The sequence below is a fragment of the Hyperoodon ampullatus genome (genome assembly GCF_949752795.1).
Source record: "Hyperoodon ampullatus genome assembly, chromosome: 19".
Classification (NCBI taxonomy): domain Eukaryota; kingdom Metazoa; phylum Chordata; class Mammalia; order Artiodactyla; family Ziphiidae; genus Hyperoodon; species Hyperoodon ampullatus.
In genome coordinates, this window is record NC_136932.1 from 10,606,045 (window position 1) to 10,622,098 (window position 16,054).

The window sequence follows — 16,054 nt, forward strand, 5'->3', positions numbered from 1 at the left end:
AGATGATCGATAGGTCTTGAGCCAAGGAGGGAGCCTGCTCAGGCTCTCAGCCCTTCCCCACTCTGCCAGGTCTCCAAGAGACAGTATGGTTGGACCCTGGAGCATCTCCCAGGATGGAGTGGATCCCAGTGGGGCGATGCTTCAAGTGGGTACATGCTTTTTGCCCAGCCAGCAGAATCCTGTCCAAGCCTGATGTTGTGGGTGGTTTGGTAAAGTCTTGTTTTCTCTTGCCAAGACCCAAGTGAGAGCTTGTTTGCATCAGGTGCCTGCGGACCCTGATCCCTAGAGGGTGATCTTGAAATGCATGGAAATGGGAGTGAGGAAGGGCCTAAGACCGGTTGGTTTCTCAGCCCTAGGATTCAGGGAGAGGAGCTGGTGGGGGGTGGCAGGGGGGAAGGAGCAAGAGTAAAAATCCCAGCCAGGGGATGCCTGCCAGGCAGCGGTGACTTCACAAGCTGCTGATCTCGGAGGCCCCATTTCCCCACCGCCTTCATCCCGGACTGATGGAGTCACACACCATAGACGTTCTTTGAGACAATGACGGCTGTGTCATTTTTTTTTTTTTTTTTTTTTTTTTTGCGGTACGTGGGCCTCTCACTGTTGTGGCCTCTCCCATTGCGGAGCACAGGCTCCAGACGCGCAGGCTCAGTGGCCATGGCTCACGGGCCTAGACGCTCCGCGGCATGTGGGATCTTCCCGGACCGGGGCACGAACCCGTGACCCCTGCATCGGCAGGTGGACTCTCAACCACTGTGCCACCAGGGAAGCCCACGGCTGTGTCATTTATTAAGTGAGGTGGACATGAGCTAAGTTGTAATCTTACAGCAGGAAACCCTATTTACAGAGGAGGAAACTGAGGCTCCTGGAGCTGGTCTGTCCTGAATCCCCGTCCATCTCTCTGTGAGAGCCCCAGCCTGGGGGGGCCGTCCTGTCTTGGGTGGAATCTGCCATCACCTCCTGGGGCTCCAGCCACCCTGAGGGTTTTGTCTTTTCAGCATCATTCAGTATTCAGACCTGTCCTCGTGGGAAGAGCGGATCTGTGACAGGTTTGGGGAGGAGGTGACTTCCAGGCCCCTGCCTGTGTTGACACCCAGTGGGTCGGTTCCCGGGCTGGGCAGCTCGGTCCCTGAGCAGCGGCCTCTCTGGTGTCCGCAGACGTGTGGGCCAATGTGAAGGTGGAGTGCGAGCCCAGCTGGCAGCCCTTCCAGGGCCACTGCTACCGCCTGCAGGCTGAGAAGCGCAGCTGGCAGGAGTCCAAGAAGATGTGTCTGCGGGGCGGGGGCGACCTGCTCAGCATCCACAGCATGGCCGAGCTGGAGTTCATCACCAAGCAGATCAAGCAGGGTGAGCGGCTGCTTCCCCCACGCCCATCCCATCCGCCCGGAGGCTCAGGGACTGTCCCTCCCTCCCCTGCCGGTGACTGAGGCTGACCTCCCGCTGTCCCCTCTCCCCGGCCGCACCCCAGAGGTGGAGGAGCTGTGGATCGGTCTCAACGATATGAAACTGCAGATGAATTTTGAGTGGTCCGACGGGAGCCTCGTGAGCTTCACCCACTGGCACCCTTTTGAGCCCAACAACTTCCGGGACAGCCTGGAGGACTGTGTCACCATCTGGGGGCCGGTGAGAACCCCCTCTCCCTATCACGGGGCCCCCAAGCCTATCCTCAGTTTCCTCATCTGTCAGTGGAACTCTAACGGTGCCAACCTCAGAGGGCCACTGGGAGGATTAAAGGAGTTAATTCTTGTGAAGCCTTAGGATGGTGCCTGGTGCGATCTTGGTCTCTTGCCAGCTGCACTTCCCCGCCTGCAGGTGGCGTCAGAACTCACATTATGTGGACATGCTCCGCAGGCAGGACTGCTCGGTGCCAGCCCTACCCAGCCCAGGGTCCTGTCCCCTCAAGAAATGATGGAGCTGTGACTATTTGCCACGGCTTTGGCTCAGACAGTGTGGGTGGATGAAGGAATGGATCCAGGGCTTCAAGCAGAGATAAGTCTGGCCCTTAAAGAATGGACAAAGCTGTAGGGACAGACTACTTACTCCAGAGACAGGACATTCTGCCGTGAGATACAGCCAACAGTGCCAGCGACTGTGGAGACATCTGGCTTAGAGGATGCTATTTAAAACTTTATGAACAATTATTTATTGAGCATCTGCTATGTGCCAGGCATTCTCCTGGGGGCTGGGACATATGAACACCTCTGCCCTCCAGATGCAGCTCAAGGCAGACAAAAACTGCTGGCTGGGTGCCCTGGACACAGGAGGGCTAAGGCAGTTAGGAGGGGCCGAGGACTAAGTTCCTCTTCAGCTGCATCAGCTGAGGTGAGGGTCTGGGCACACGGCCCCTGCTCACCTTGGATCTGCAGGTACTGGCTGGACGTCTTGCCGAACTGGGAATCTCATTTGTCCTGCTAACAGTCTTAGCCAGCTTGTCCTTGATGTTTATGAAATGAGCTGTAAGTAATTTAAAAGAGCACCTCTTTCCATTTAGACGGTGCTTGTCGAAGTTTCGAGGCACTTGCACATCAACTCTGTGTGCTCTCATCAGCCCTGTGAGGCTTGTAGCACTAATCCTGCTCCCCCCCATTTTCCAGCCTAGAGCACAGAGAGGTCAAGCTTCTTGCTCAGAATCACACAGCAAGTCAGAGGCACGGCCAGGTCTGGAAACCAGGTTCACTGAAGGGGTTTGGGAGATTTGGGGGAGATAGATTGAGACTCCCCCTTACCCTGTGTCCCTAGGAAGGTCGCTGGAATGACAGTCCCTGTAACCAGTCCCTGCCATCCATCTGCAAGAAAGCAGGCCAGCTGAGCCAGGGGGCCGCTGAGGAGGACCATGGCTGCCGGAAGGTGAGGGTGCTTCTGGAGCTGCCCCGGGTGAGGCCAACCAGAGGGGCTCCCAGGGGCAGGAGGGCAGGTGGAAGCCCGCAGCCTCCCATGGCATCGTCCCTTCCTCGGCATGCCCCCTCCTCCGCTCTCCAAACTTCTCCGTCCCAGGAGGAGTGATGTTGGATGAGGTGGGGTGGGGGGGAGAAGCTGTTGGGAAGAAGCAGAGCTCCCCCGCCACCCCTAGCCCTGAGCCCCCCTCCATGGAAAGCCACGGAGAACCCGGAGGTGGCGGTGGGCGGGCCCCCCAGTCTGGTTCAGTCATCCCCTGAGTGGAGGCTGCTGGGGAGACCCTGGCCCTCTGTGCACCCCAGCCCCGTTTTCCCACCTCACTTGCTGGTACAGCGTGTGCTTGTCTGTCTCCTCAGGAGGAATGGGGCCATCCTGTGTCTCCGTCCCTGGGCTCTAGCCCCAGGGAGGGAAGGGATTAGGACTGAATGGGGGGAATGAATCAGCCGGGGGCGCGGGGGAGGTTGAAGGTATGAAAGAGGGTGAGGGTGGGCGATGGATCTGTTTCCCTCGTCCAGCCGCCCGCCCGCCCCACCCCTCGCCGCCCCCAGAGGAGCAGGGGTGTGAGCAGTGTGGACACACATGGGGAGGCTGCTCATCAAGGCCGCTTGGTGTTTTGGCCCCTGGCGGCTCCATCTGCAGAGGCCACGCTCACATACACACATACGCACATAGACACACACACATAAACACACATAAACACATAATACACACACAAATACATGTACACATACACATAAACACACATAATACACATGCACACGTACACGTATGTACACACACACATGCACATGCATACACACACACACACACACGCCACTTTCTCCTCTGCGCTCGTTCCTGCCCTGGGGGCTGCCTCGCTCTCTCTCCCAAGCTCCAGCCCCCACCCCCAGGGATCCCACTTGAAGGCTTCCTGGAGGCAGAGGCCCTGGCAGGCACCTGGTGTCATCTTAGGAGGAGCAGGCCTGTGGCAGGGACAGACGCAACCTCTGTGGTGTGGGTTCCGGTCTGGGCTCCGCCTGCACTGTCTGTACAAAATCAAGCCACGTAATTCTGAGCCTCAGGTCCTCACCTGCAAGGCAAGAGCAGAGAGGCCCTCAGGGTGGCCCAGGGGACAAGGGGTCGGTGGGGTGAAGCCTCCCCGGCCTCATGGGGGCGGGGGTAGCGAGCCAGCCGTGTAGGAGGGGTGGTCTCTCTTCCGCAGCTTTGCTGCCCCTCACCGAGGGTCTGTCCCCCCTGCTCGCGGGCCAGGCGCATCCTCTGTGTACTCCAGCTTTTCCGGGCCCCTGAGGATTACCCAGCCCCCTCCACATCCTGGCAGCTCTCCCAGCTTTTTGGCTCTGGTTTCCCAGCCAACTGGCAGTTTTCCCACTGCGTCTCCTGGTTCAAACACCCAAGAGAGGAATCCGGTGGGCCACTCATCTTTCTTGGCCAGGCCACAGGCCGGGTGACTGGCTGTCTCCCAATCAGCCACCCGTGGGCCGTGCTTACACCCCGGGCCTGGCAGTTGTGGGTAACAGTAGGGAGGGGAGTGTGGCGTGACAAGGTGCAGAACACAGCACAGGAAGAGCCGGCTCTGGTGTCAAACCAGTCCCCTCTGTTCTGTGCCCAAGCCTGCAGAAAATTCAGTGGTGCCACTGATGGCACCTGCACCCCAGGATTTATGGGTGAGAGGAGAGTCCTCCCCCCAGACACCCCTTTTCTGCCCACTCTCTTGAGCCAGGGTTGGACGTGGCACAGCCCATCCTGCTACTGGCTGGGAGAGGACCAGGTGACCTACAGTGAGGCCCGGCGCCTGTGCACCGACCACGGCTCTCAGCTGGTCACCATCACCAACAGGTACAGGAGAGGGACCAGCCCTCCCCTATGTCCTGGCCTAATGTGGTCCCTCCTCCAAACGGGGCAGCATCCTGCCATCAAGTGCAGAGGGACTCGAGTCCTTTGAGCTTCAAGAGCCTCCAGGGCCTTTTTCTAATATTGTCACCAGAATGACTCCTGTTTATTAAGCGACCCCAGCATGGGACAGGTCCTGGGCAGGGGCAGGAACAGGCATAGCTGTGGGCTGGATGCCCCAAAGAGACCTTGGCTGTGTCTGGTTTTCTTTCTCCTCAGCAAGGCATGGAGGTGAGGACAGCAGCAGGGGGGCTGGGTTGCTGTGTGTCAGCTGCAGGGTCCCCAGGGGTCCCCACTTCCCTGAGCAAGTTTCTTGTTTAAAGCATTTCTTAATTTTTTAAAATTAATTTAATTAATTTTATTTATTTTTGGCTGCATTGGGTCTTCATTGCTGTGCGCGGGTTTTCTCTAGTTACAGCGAGCAGGGGCTACTCTTTGTTGCGGTGGGCGGGCTTCTCATTGTAGTGGCTTCTCTTGTTGTGGAGCACGGGCTCTAGGCGCGCGGGCTTCAGTAGTTGTGGCACGCAGGCTTCCCTAGTTGTGGCTCGCGGCCTGTAGAGCGCAGGCTCAGTAGTTGTGGCTCATGGGCTTAGTTGCTCTGCGGCATGTGGGATCTTCCCTGACTAGGGCTCGAACCCTTGTCCCCTATGTTGGCAGGCAGATTATTAACCATTGCGCCACCCGGGGAGCCCCCTGAGCAAGTTTCTGATTGGGTGCAGCACCCAGGCTCCTGGAGCAGGGCGTCTGGCCTGTAGCCCAGGGAGTGGTGAGGGCCGAGCTCCCTGCCTCGACCAGCCTCTCTCCCACAGGTTCGAGCAGGCCTTTGTCAGCAGCCTCATCTACAACTGGGATGGCGAGTACTTCTGGACGGCCCTGCAGGACCTCAACTTCACCGGCTCCTTTCGCTGGCTCAGCGGGGATGAGGTCATGTACACCCACTGGAACCGGGACCAGCCTGGTGAGCTCCTCCTCCACAGCGCCCGCTCAGCCCACTTCTTGGACTTTCCTTGGTGAAGCCAGGAGGCCGCGGTGGACCAGCCCTGCCACCACCGAGACCCAGAGCTTCATAGGAAACAGATCATTCGTACAATGTGGTGATGTGGTTATAGGAGGACAGGCTCTGGAGCCAAACTGCCCGGCTCAGATCTTGACTGTGCAGTTTATTAGCTGTGCATCTTTGAGCCTCAGTTTCCTCATCTGTCCATTGGGGATAATAGTACTTTCCTTACAGGGTTGACCTGAGGCTTGAATGGGTTAATACATGTAAAGCCCTTAGAGTAGTGAGCATACAAGTGTTCGCTACTACTATTACCATTTTAAAGTCATCGTCTTTTTTAACCTTTTCAAGAACCTGATGAGGCAGATGATGAAACAGGCTCAGAGAGGTTAAACAAGTTGCCTAAGGTCTCACAGGAGCAAACATAGAGCTAGGCCTCTGCCCCCATTTCCTTCTTCCCCACTGGGCCCCGACTCCACAGAGCATGTCCCCGCAGAGATAGGGCTAAGCTGATTCCCAGTGCGAGGGCCGTGGTGGTGCCCCTCGGGGATATGAGGGAGGAGTGGTGAGTCCTCTTCAGCATGTGGGTCTCCCTTCTCTCTCCTCCAGGGTACAGCCGTGGGGGCTGCGTGGCCCTGGCCACAGGCAGCGCCATGGGGCTGTGGGAGGTGAAGAATTGCACGTCGTTCCGGGCTCGCTACATCTGCCGGCAGAGCCTGGGCACGCCAGTGACGCCTGAGCTGCCTGGGCCAGACCCCACACCCAGCCTCACCGGCGCCTGCCCCCAGGGCTGGGGCTCAGACCCCAAACTCCGGCACTGCTATAAGGTAGGCAGCCTGTTGGCCTGGAGTCGGGGGAGAGAAACAAGAGCAAAGAGGCAGCATCCCTGGCAGGGTGGGTGGCCCCAGTGGGATCCAGCCATGATCCAGGCAGGCGGGCCCCGGAGAAACTTACAGACAACAGACAGAGGTACTTTCTGTTGAAACCCTTTTGTCAGTGGCATCTGAGGCCTGGTGCCTAGTAGGTGCTCAATAAATATTTGAGGAATTGAAAAACCCACAGAGACCATTGGTTGCGGAGGTTCCCAAATGTTGGGGCCAGGCTGGCTGCTCTTTAGAATTGCCTGGGGAGCCCGATTTAAACAAATCTTCCAGGCTGTCACTATGGAGATTAGGATTCAGTGGGTTGTAGTGGGGCTTGGTAATCTGTGTTTTTAAACCCTGCAGGGTTTGGGAGCCACTGAGGTAGTCCAGGGTCTTTTAATTACAGGAAGAAGCTGAAGTCCAGGGAGGGGAAGGGACTTGCCCACAGCAAACTGTGGCTCTGCTGGGATAAGAGCTCTGATTGCCCCGCTGGTTAGGGGGACCATCTCTGGGAGATGGCTGTGCCAGTTTCCCTCCCCTGGGGCTCCCTCTCTGATGAGCAGGATTATCCAGTGAGGCCCCAGACCCCTTCCCCACTCATGTCCTAGGAGGGCAGGTGTCCCGTGGGGAGCTGGGCTGGGGAACAGCTTGGACTCTGCCCCTGCAGGTGTTCAGCGCAGAGCGGCTGCAGGACAAGAAGAGCTGGGTCCAAGCCCAGAGGGCCTGCCAGGAGCTGGGGGCCCAGCTGTTGAGCCTGGCCAGCTATGAGGAGGAGCACTTTGTGGCCAATATGCTTAACAAGATCTTCGGGTACTGAGCCTGGGGCGGTGGCCCATGTGCACATGAGTTGGGCTCTTGCTTTTGCTGGGCAGGGTGAAGGCGACCCCAGGGCGGTCGGTTCCAGGGCTTGGAATGACCTGTGCATCTGCTACTAATGCCAGGGCCATCCTGACCCCCCCTCAAGTAACCCTGGTCTCCCTGGAGTCGGAGACCCTGGGTTGCTCACCAGAGCCAGCAACACCCCCTGAGACTCACAGACTTTTACACAAGTAACCGCCCTCACCATCCCTCCTTCTCCATGGCAAAATCTCCAAGCTGATCCAAGTGAGCGCCCCCTCCTACAACCCTACACCATCCCATAATAGCCCACACTTTCTCAATAAACAGCTTTTTCTGAGAGACAGGAATAGAAAGGCTACAAAAGTGAGCATCTGCCCGCGGGGTCCCTTCAGATCCCCGTCTCTGTCCTGTGGGTCCCTATGACATACAGCCCTACAGCCCCTTAGCCTTGGGAAAAATCCAAATGGATCCAGGCTTCCTGACATCTTAATTCCAGGGGTATCTCCTCCCAGCAAACAGCACAATTACATTATTTGACTAGTAATTATAATAGCTCGTGTCATTTGCTTCTCACCATGTACCAGGTACTGCACTAAACATTTAATCCACATTCAAGACTCTTCTCAATCCTAAGTAGACATTATCCCTTGCGGGCTGTTAGAGAGGTTGGGTTATTTACCCAAGGTCACAGAGCTGGTCCCTGGGTGACCCAGGACCGGAATCCAGGTGTATCTGATTCCACGGCCCCAGGTCTATGCACCACCCCCATCGGCTGCCTAATGTGAAAGCCTGCAGTCTTGCTGGCAGGGCAAACCCCACCCAAAGGGAAGCAAGGGAAGGGAGCCAGGCCACCTGCCCGCAGTGAGCGCAGTGCCTGGCCCAGCTAGCCCAGTTCTCTTTGGGGAGACCTTTTTAAGGGTGGCCCCAACGGTGTTTTGCCCGGTGAGTGTGAAGCCCAGATCGAGAGGCCCCAGGTCCTTGGGACTGCCCAGGTCACAACCGCAAGGGGCCTCTATAACTCTCATCCCCATGTCTTCTGTCTTCACCCCCGGGTTGTGCTAAAGTGAGTCAGAGCCTGAGATCCACGAGCAGCACTGGTTCTGGATCGGCCTGAACCGTCGAGACCCCGGAGCGGGGCAGAGCTGGCGCTGGAGCGATGGACTAGGGGTGAGGGGGCCTGGAGGAGGCGGGGCAGGTGGGCGGAGCCTGGGCGGGCGAGGTTTGGATGTGGGCGTGGTCTTTTGGAGGTGCGCGAGGTTTGGTAGAGGCAGCGCCTCTGGCCAGAGCTGGCGGGTAAGGGAAAGGGGGTGGGGACCGTCTAGCCCAGGTTGGGGGTTCCTAGCTTATGCCAGGTCTCTGGTTGGTCTGTTCTGGGGGTGGGTGCAGCCTGCGCCTGGTGCCCGAAACCCCTCTCCCCTTCCGACCTCATCAGTTCTCTTACCACAATTTCGACCGGAGCCGGCACGACGATGACGACATCCGGGGCTGTGCAGTGCTCGACCTGGCCTCCCTGCAGTGGGTAGCCATGCAGTGCGAGACGCAGTTGGACTGGATCTGCAAGATCCCTCGAGGTTGGGTGGGGCGGCGCTGGCGGACCGGGCATGGGACAAAGGGCGGAGGGGGCGGGGGTCCAGGGGAGGGTCCCCTTTCCCTGCAGCGTCTCTGTCCCTGTTGTCCCCATAGGCGCGGACGTGCGGGAGCCTGACGGCAGCAGCCCGCCAGGTGAGGCACCCCGCTCCCCACGGCGGCCCGGAGGGGGGAAGGGGCGTCACCTCCTGGGCAGGGCCTGGCCAGGACCGAACGAAGGGGCTTAGGGGCTTGAGCCGAGGGAAAGGTGATGGGGGCACCCTACTGGCCCAGGTCGGATGGGCTCGCAAGCCCGCCTGCCTTGGCTGCCCTGGACCCGCCTTGTCCTCCTTGGGCTGGGCGGGCAGACAGCCCCAGCCTGGCCTCCATCCCCACGCCCCCTCCGCCCCCGCAGGCCGACGGGAATGGCTGCGTTTCCAGGAGGCGGAGTATAAGTTCTTCGAGCACCACTCCACGTGGGCGCAGGCACAGCGCATATGCACGTGGTTCCTGGCCGAGCTGGTCTCCGTGCACAGCCAGGCGGAGCTGGACTTCCTGGGGCACAACCTGCAGAAGGTGGGCAGGCTAGCGAGCAGGGAGGGCAGGCCCGGGAGCCAGGGAAAGGGCCTGCCAACCCTCACCTGCCTGCCCGGCTTCCCCTAGTTTTCTCGGGGCCAAGAGCAGCACTGGTGGATCGGCCTGCATACTTCAGAGAGCAACGGGCGCTTCAGGTGGGAGCCCTGGCAGGGCAGCGGGTGTGGATGGGCAGCGGGGCGCATGCGTGGATGGCTACCCTCAACCCAGGCTGGAGGTAGGCAGGCGGCACAGCATACAGAGACAGACAGATTTGGATTTGAATCCAGCCCTGCCCTCCACTGGCTATGTGGTCTTGAGCAAGTGAGTTAACCTTTCTGGGCCTCGGTTTTCTCACCTGAAAATGAAATGAGGCCTGCCTGGTAGGATCATTGTGAGAATTAGAAATGAGGTATGTGAATCCTTAGCATGGCATCCAGCACCTTATCGGGCACTAAATAATGGCAGCTCACTATTATGCTGGGGTCACTCATGAATAAGGTCCCCTCAGGACATGGGCAAGAACATAGGATGGTCCAGAGGGGCCTCTTTGTATTCACGGCCCACCTACCATGTGTGAGGCATGTGTGAAGGCCAGGAGCACGTGGGTGTCTGAGCATAGCGCTGCCCTTGGACCCCTGCTCTGGGATCTTTAGACTTCTTTTCTAGTTAGAGAAATGGATGCCCAGGAAGGCTGGCCCTTACCTGGAGGCGCCAGGTCCTTGGGTTCTAGCTGCACTGAGCTCAGTAGCCCCACTCCTCAGCCTACGGCCACTGAGCCCCTGGTGTTGGGCTCTGGTCCCTGCCCCCTCATTGCTGCATACAGGGGAGCACGGTGCCCAGTGCTGGAGTCATCCCCGCTCGGTGCCATTGCAGATGGACAGATGGTTCCGTTATAAACTTCATCTCCTGGGCACCCGGCAAGCCTCGGCCCATCGGCAAGGACAAGAAGTGCGTGTACATGATGGCCAGCCGAGGTGAGCACAAGGTGGGGCAGAGAGGGTGCAGAAGCTGAGGGGAGGGTGGGTGTTGGGGGCAGTGAGGTGAGCCTGCGCAGGGGCCCTAGGTCTCTTCTCATTCTCTCTGTTCCCACAACCCAAGAAGGGCTAGACCCAGAGAGGGGAGGGCCTGTCCCTGTGATCCAGCAGCCACAGAGGACTTGAGTTCAGAGCTGGACACAGAGACCTGAGCCCCAGCCCCACCTCCTCTCAGGGCATGAGGCCAGGGTGCTGGCAGCCATGCCCTGCCCTCGGGGTGACTGCTCTTCTCTTTCTGCAGAGGAGTGGGGGGACCAGAGGTGCATGACAGCCTTGCCCTACATCTGCAAGCGCAGCAACAGCACCAGAGAGCAGCAGCCCCCAGACCCACCACCCACAGGTGGCTGCCCCCCTGGCTGGAGCCAGTTCCTCAACAAGGTAGGAGGTGGAGAGGGGGCACCCAAGGCGAAGGCTGAGCCTCAGGAGTCCTCACCCTTTGGCAGCATCAAAGTCATGGCCTCTTGCCTGTACCCACCACCCTCTCTTCTGCATGGCCCCAGTGCCAGGGCCAGACTCCTTGGAAACTAACTCAGCGTAGTAACACCTTCTCATTCACCAGGGAATGAGGTTGCCCATATAGTTTGGTGAGTTTCCTAGATCCCGGTCGCCAAACATCTGCTTGTTTTTTTTTTTTATTTTTTTGGAGGCACAGTGCAGCCTGCGAGATCTTAGTTCCCCGACCAGGGATCAGACCCGTGCCCCTGACATTGGGAGCGCAGAGTCTTAACCACTGGACCACCAGGGAAGTCCCCAAACACCTTGATAATGAACTCCTATTAAAATGTTGAACATACAAAGTACGTATGTGTGCATTACATATGTGTGTGTACGTAAATATATATTTACTTACATACTAAGGTGACTGACGTCATATATAGTTAAATATACACAAGAACAAAACAACATAAAGCATGAGCTAGAGATTTTTTTTTTTGCGGTACGCGGGCCTCTCACTGTTGTGGCCCCTCCCGTTGCGGAGCACAGGCTCCGGACGCGCAGGCTCAGTGGCCGTGGCTCACGGGCCCAGCTGCTCCACGGCACATGGGATCTTCCCGGACCGGGGCACGAACCCGTGTCCCCTGCATCGGCAGACGGACTCTCAACCACTGCGCCACCAGGGAAGCCCGAGATTTTTAAATAGTATTTTTAAGTTTTCAAAATTTTCCTTTTAGGGGTATGAAAAAACTTTTGTGCTCACTCAAAATTTATCAATTATAATAATTATTACTATTTAAATAATTTTGATAAGAGCAAAGTGATTGCATATACTTCATTATTTGAAAAAATCTTGGTTTGATGCTTTGTGATTCAGACTTCACGGGTCTTGTTTGAAGTTCAATTTTTTTTTTTTTTCGGCCATGTGGCATGTGGGATCTTAGTTTCCCGACAAGGGATCGAACCCACGTCCCCTGCATTGGAAGCACAGAATCTTAACCACTGGGCCGCCAGGAAATTCCCTGAAGTTCAAATTATTTTAAAACATGGATTGAAGGGTTGTTGTAGACGGAAAGATTACCTCACGAAGACAAATAGATCAAGATGAAAAAAGGTCATCCATCATTGGCTGGGCTTTCTAAGTCCTTCTCCCTATTTTCCAGTCCTTCTACCAATTAAACAAAGATTTTTGTTTAAAAATCGGTCAGTTTCTGCATTTAAACGAATCTGCCTTATAAACTAATCAGAAGAGCTGATCAAGAGAGTTTAAAAAAAATCCTTGGAAGATTTTTTAAAAACAACATTTAGAAAATTCTCTTCCCAAGTGTTTTGAGTGTGCAGCTAGGAAAGTTTGAGACAATAAAATGAATTAGAATGGATATGCATCTAAATACGTTTTCAAAATGTTCCCTCTAGAGTGTGAGTTTCTTTCCAAAAGTGGTTACTTCCTGACCCTGGGGCTCATTCATCAGACCTGATTAGACCTTCATTGTTTTTACCTAGTGGCTGAAAGCGCTTACCCCAGAAAGAGAAGGGCGCTATTTCCTTGTGGTTTACGCTGGCATCATTAGTATAAGCTTCGATCCATGCCTTCTTTGCAGGACATTGTAAGACCACTTAACCCCTATTGTGAGGATTAAATTAGTTAACACTAGATAACATAATCCATAAATCTTTGTCATACGTTGGCTTGCAGCCCGCCCACAGTGTCCTGGAGCTCTCACTGTCTTCAGAATATCCAAGCAAATATTACACCTTTTCTGCGTTAAAAAAAAAAAAGAGTAAGACATGTATTATTAACATCTTGGGGAAAAAAACAGAAAAAATGAAACTAAAACTCATCCATACTCTCCAGAGGTGACCACTATCAATATTTGTTACTCACTTCCTGACTTTTTCCATGTAATTGAGATTATACTAAATAACACAATTTTGTAGCCGGTTTTTCTTTCTCAGTATTATATTTTCAGGATTTCCCCGTGTCGTTAAATTTTTCCAAAAGCTTATTATGACTTCTTCCACCTAATTTAAAACAAAATATATTTTATATATGTAATCGGTCCCTTTCTTAAGTTGTTAGCGTCATTGTAATGATACAGTAACGCTGTCAAAAGCCTTGGGAGTATGCTAAGCTGAGAGCCAGCCAGACCTTGTCCCCAGGCATGGCCCAGGCGGTGCCGACATAAGTAGTAGAGCATTTGGTGGCCCGGAGAAATCTTCCCACTTAAAAATTCCCCAGAGTGCAGGCAAGTGTATGTGAATCCGCTGTGCCTGGTTGAGAGGGTGCCGGAGCCTTGGTCAAGGAGACACAGATGTCCTGGTTCTCATGTTTTTCTCTCACAGCCCCCAAGCCTCCCCAGGGCCTGCGGCGGCTCCGCAGCGGAGTTTCTGGGTGTGTGGGACAGGGAGGTGGAGCAGGATGCCATGCCTCCCCCTCCGCCCCACAGTGTTACCGAATCCAGGGCCAGGACCCCCAGGACCGGGTGAAGTGGTCAGAGGCACAGTTCTCCTGTGAACAGCAAGAGGCCCAGCTGGTCACCATTGCAACGTCCTTAGAGCAAGGTAGGGCCAGCCCATGGGGAGGCCCCATGATCCTCTGACACCATGCCCCCAGAGGGCTAGAGCAGAGTGAGGAGGGGACTGCCCTGTCGCTCATCACTCTCTCTTCTGGGGGACTGTAGCATTCATCACAGCCAGCCTGCCCAATGTGACCTTTGACCTTTGGATTGGCCTCCATGCCTCACAGAGGGACTTCCAGTGGGTAGAGCAGGAGCCTCTGCGGTACACCAACTGGGCCCCTGGGGAGCCCTCTGGCCCTAGCCCTGCCCCCAGTGGCAACATACCGGTGAGGAAGCCCCTCCCCACTCTCTCCTTTGCCCTCCACCCCCACCCTGCCCTGCAGTGCTTGCCTGGGGACCCCCTTCCAGCCTCTTTGCTCATAGTATAGCCTTCTGGGGGCAGTGGCACAAACGGGCAGCTGCCGGGGCTCCCCTGAGCAACTCCTTCCCCCCAGACCAGCTGTGCGGTGGTCCTGCACAGCCCCTCAGCTCACTTCACTGGCCGCTGGGACGATCGGACCTGCGCGGAGGAGACACACGGCTTCATCTGCCAGAAGGGCACGGGTACGTGTCACCGGGGAACCTGGAAACCCCAGCCCGGGACTAGATTCCGTGGGCCATGCCAGGAGGAATGAGACATGGTCCCTGACCTCAGAGGGCCCCTGGGGCCACCCCCAGAGTCTAGTCTGCTTGGGAAGCAGATGGGCAGAAAGGCCAGGTGCCAATCAGAGGGAAAGGCAGTGAGCACCAAGGGGTCTCAGGAGGAAGGTTTGGGGTTTGGAGGGCTGCCCAGGGAGAGCTAGACACTGGGCATGCCTGGTGGCAGGGGCCCTGAGGTTCTGTGTCTGAGGCCCCTGCAGCTCCGTGCAGGGGTCCCTCTGCCCTGGATTCGTGGTCGAGCTCTAGGTTGCTCATTCCTTTATTAGTAAGAACGTATTGTTGTTAATAGCAGCAGTGACCGACACTGAGCCAAGCACTGTGCCCGGAGGAGAGTTGATCTCTGCCTGATGTCCGGCGCTCCCCCCTCCCGGCCTCATGCCTGGGGATGGGGTGATGGGGGCAGAGCCCGGCCTGAGCCCTGCCCCCTTCCCTGTAGACCCCTCCCTGAGCCCATGCCCAGCAGCATCGCTCCCTGCCCCGGGCACTGAGCTCTCCTACCTCAACGGCACCTTCCGGCTGCTGCAGAAGCCGCTGCGCTGGCACGACGCCCTCCTGCTGTGTGAGAGCCGCAACGCCAGCCTGGCGCACGTGCCCGACCCCTACACCCAGGCCTTCCTCACGCAGGCTGCCCGAGGGCTGCGCACGCCACTCTGGATCGGGCTGGCCAGTGAGGAGGTGGGCACCGGGCTGGGCCCACTCCCCTGATTTCCCTCCCTGCCTCCCCCTAACCCCGTGCCTTACCTGCTCCCCCCACCCCGGCTGGTCCCCTTCCTCCCACCCTGATGGCTGTCTGTGCCCAGGGCTCCCGGCGGTACTCCTGGGTCTCGGAGGAGCCGCTGAGCTATGTGAGCTGGCAGGACTGGGAGCCCCAGTACCCGGGGGGCTGCGCCTACGTGGACATGGATGGGGCCTGGCGCACCACCAGCTGTGACACCAAGTTGCAGGGGGCTGTGTGTGGAGTTAACAGAGGTGAGTGCCCACCCGCTGGGGCCGAGGGGTGGGCCGGGGGTAGGCCGACCCTGGTCCACTTTCTCAATCCTGCACCCCCATAGGGCCCCCTCCTCCCCGAAGAATAAGCTACCACGGCAGCTGTCCCCAGGGGCTGGCGGACTCGGCGTGGATTCCCTTCCGGGAGCACTGCTACTCCTTCCACATGGAGCTGCTGCTGGGCCACAAGGAGGCGCTGCAGCGCTGCCAGAGAGGTGGGCCGGGCGGGCCATATGTGGGCATTCCAGGTGGCCACCCCTCTCGTGGACACTCAAAGCCCCTGTGAATGCAGTCCCCGTGCTGCGGTCTACCTGTCGGCAGCACTCACACATAAGTGCCCCTCACGTTGCAACACGCACAGACCACCCGTGACATAACGTGTGTGACTATAACCCCCTTCCGTCCACGCACAGCTCCACGCCATCCTCGCCTCTGGCTGCCAGGGAGGAGGGCGGGGGCCTCTCTGGGGGGCTCTGCTACCCCGGGGAGACCCGTCTGCCCTGACGTGAGCCTCCTTTGTGTCCAGAGGGTGGGGTGGTCCTGTCCATCCTGGATGAGATGGAGAACGTGTTTGTCTGGGAGCATCTGCAGAGCTCTGAGGGCCAGAGTCGGGGTGCCTGGCTGGGCATGAACTTCAACCCCAAAGGTGGGTCCCTGTGTGTAGGATCAGGATGGGGAGGCCTCAGGCTGCAGGGGCGCTGCCCTCCACCGGGGCCTGGCGGAGGTGAGGGCCTGAGGAGGGTGGGAGTTGGTTCT

General features: G+C 57.3%; 1 protein-coding gene across 2 annotated transcripts in view; it reads left to right on the forward strand.

Moving 5' to 3' along the window:
* Window positions 1–16,054, forward strand: part of MRC2 (mannose receptor C-type 2) — a gene marked incomplete at its 5' end in the record, with an annotated part of 52,422 nt that overhangs the window by 34,148 nt on the left and 2,220 nt on the right. For both annotated transcript variants that reach the window (XM_079726224.1, XM_079726225.1), the window contains 20 exons: window positions 1,156–1,344; window positions 1,466–1,620; window positions 2,737–2,844; window positions 4,613–4,728; window positions 5,592–5,740; window positions 6,389–6,606; window positions 7,310–7,452; window positions 8,547–8,649; window positions 8,915–9,058; window positions 9,427–9,624; window positions 9,712–9,779; window positions 10,498–10,598; window positions 10,900–11,036; window positions 13,541–13,655; window positions 13,775–13,938; window positions 14,107–14,215; window positions 14,748–14,986; window positions 15,112–15,280; window positions 15,364–15,513; window positions 15,825–15,944. In XM_079726224.1, the coding sequence (XP_079582350.1) occupies window positions 1,156–1,344; window positions 1,466–1,620; window positions 2,737–2,844; window positions 4,613–4,728; window positions 5,592–5,740; window positions 6,389–6,606; window positions 7,310–7,452; window positions 8,547–8,649; window positions 8,915–9,058; window positions 9,427–9,624; window positions 9,712–9,779; window positions 10,498–10,598; window positions 10,900–11,036; window positions 13,541–13,655; window positions 13,775–13,938; window positions 14,107–14,215; window positions 14,748–14,986; window positions 15,112–15,280; window positions 15,364–15,513; window positions 15,825–15,944 (2,895 nt within the window). The remainder of the gene's footprint in view (window positions 1–1,155; window positions 1,345–1,465; window positions 1,621–2,736; window positions 2,845–4,612; window positions 4,729–5,591; window positions 5,741–6,388; window positions 6,607–7,309; window positions 7,453–8,546; window positions 8,650–8,914; window positions 9,059–9,426; window positions 9,625–9,711; window positions 9,780–10,497; window positions 10,599–10,899; window positions 11,037–13,540; window positions 13,656–13,774; window positions 13,939–14,106; window positions 14,216–14,747; window positions 14,987–15,111; window positions 15,281–15,363; window positions 15,514–15,824; window positions 15,945–16,054) is intronic.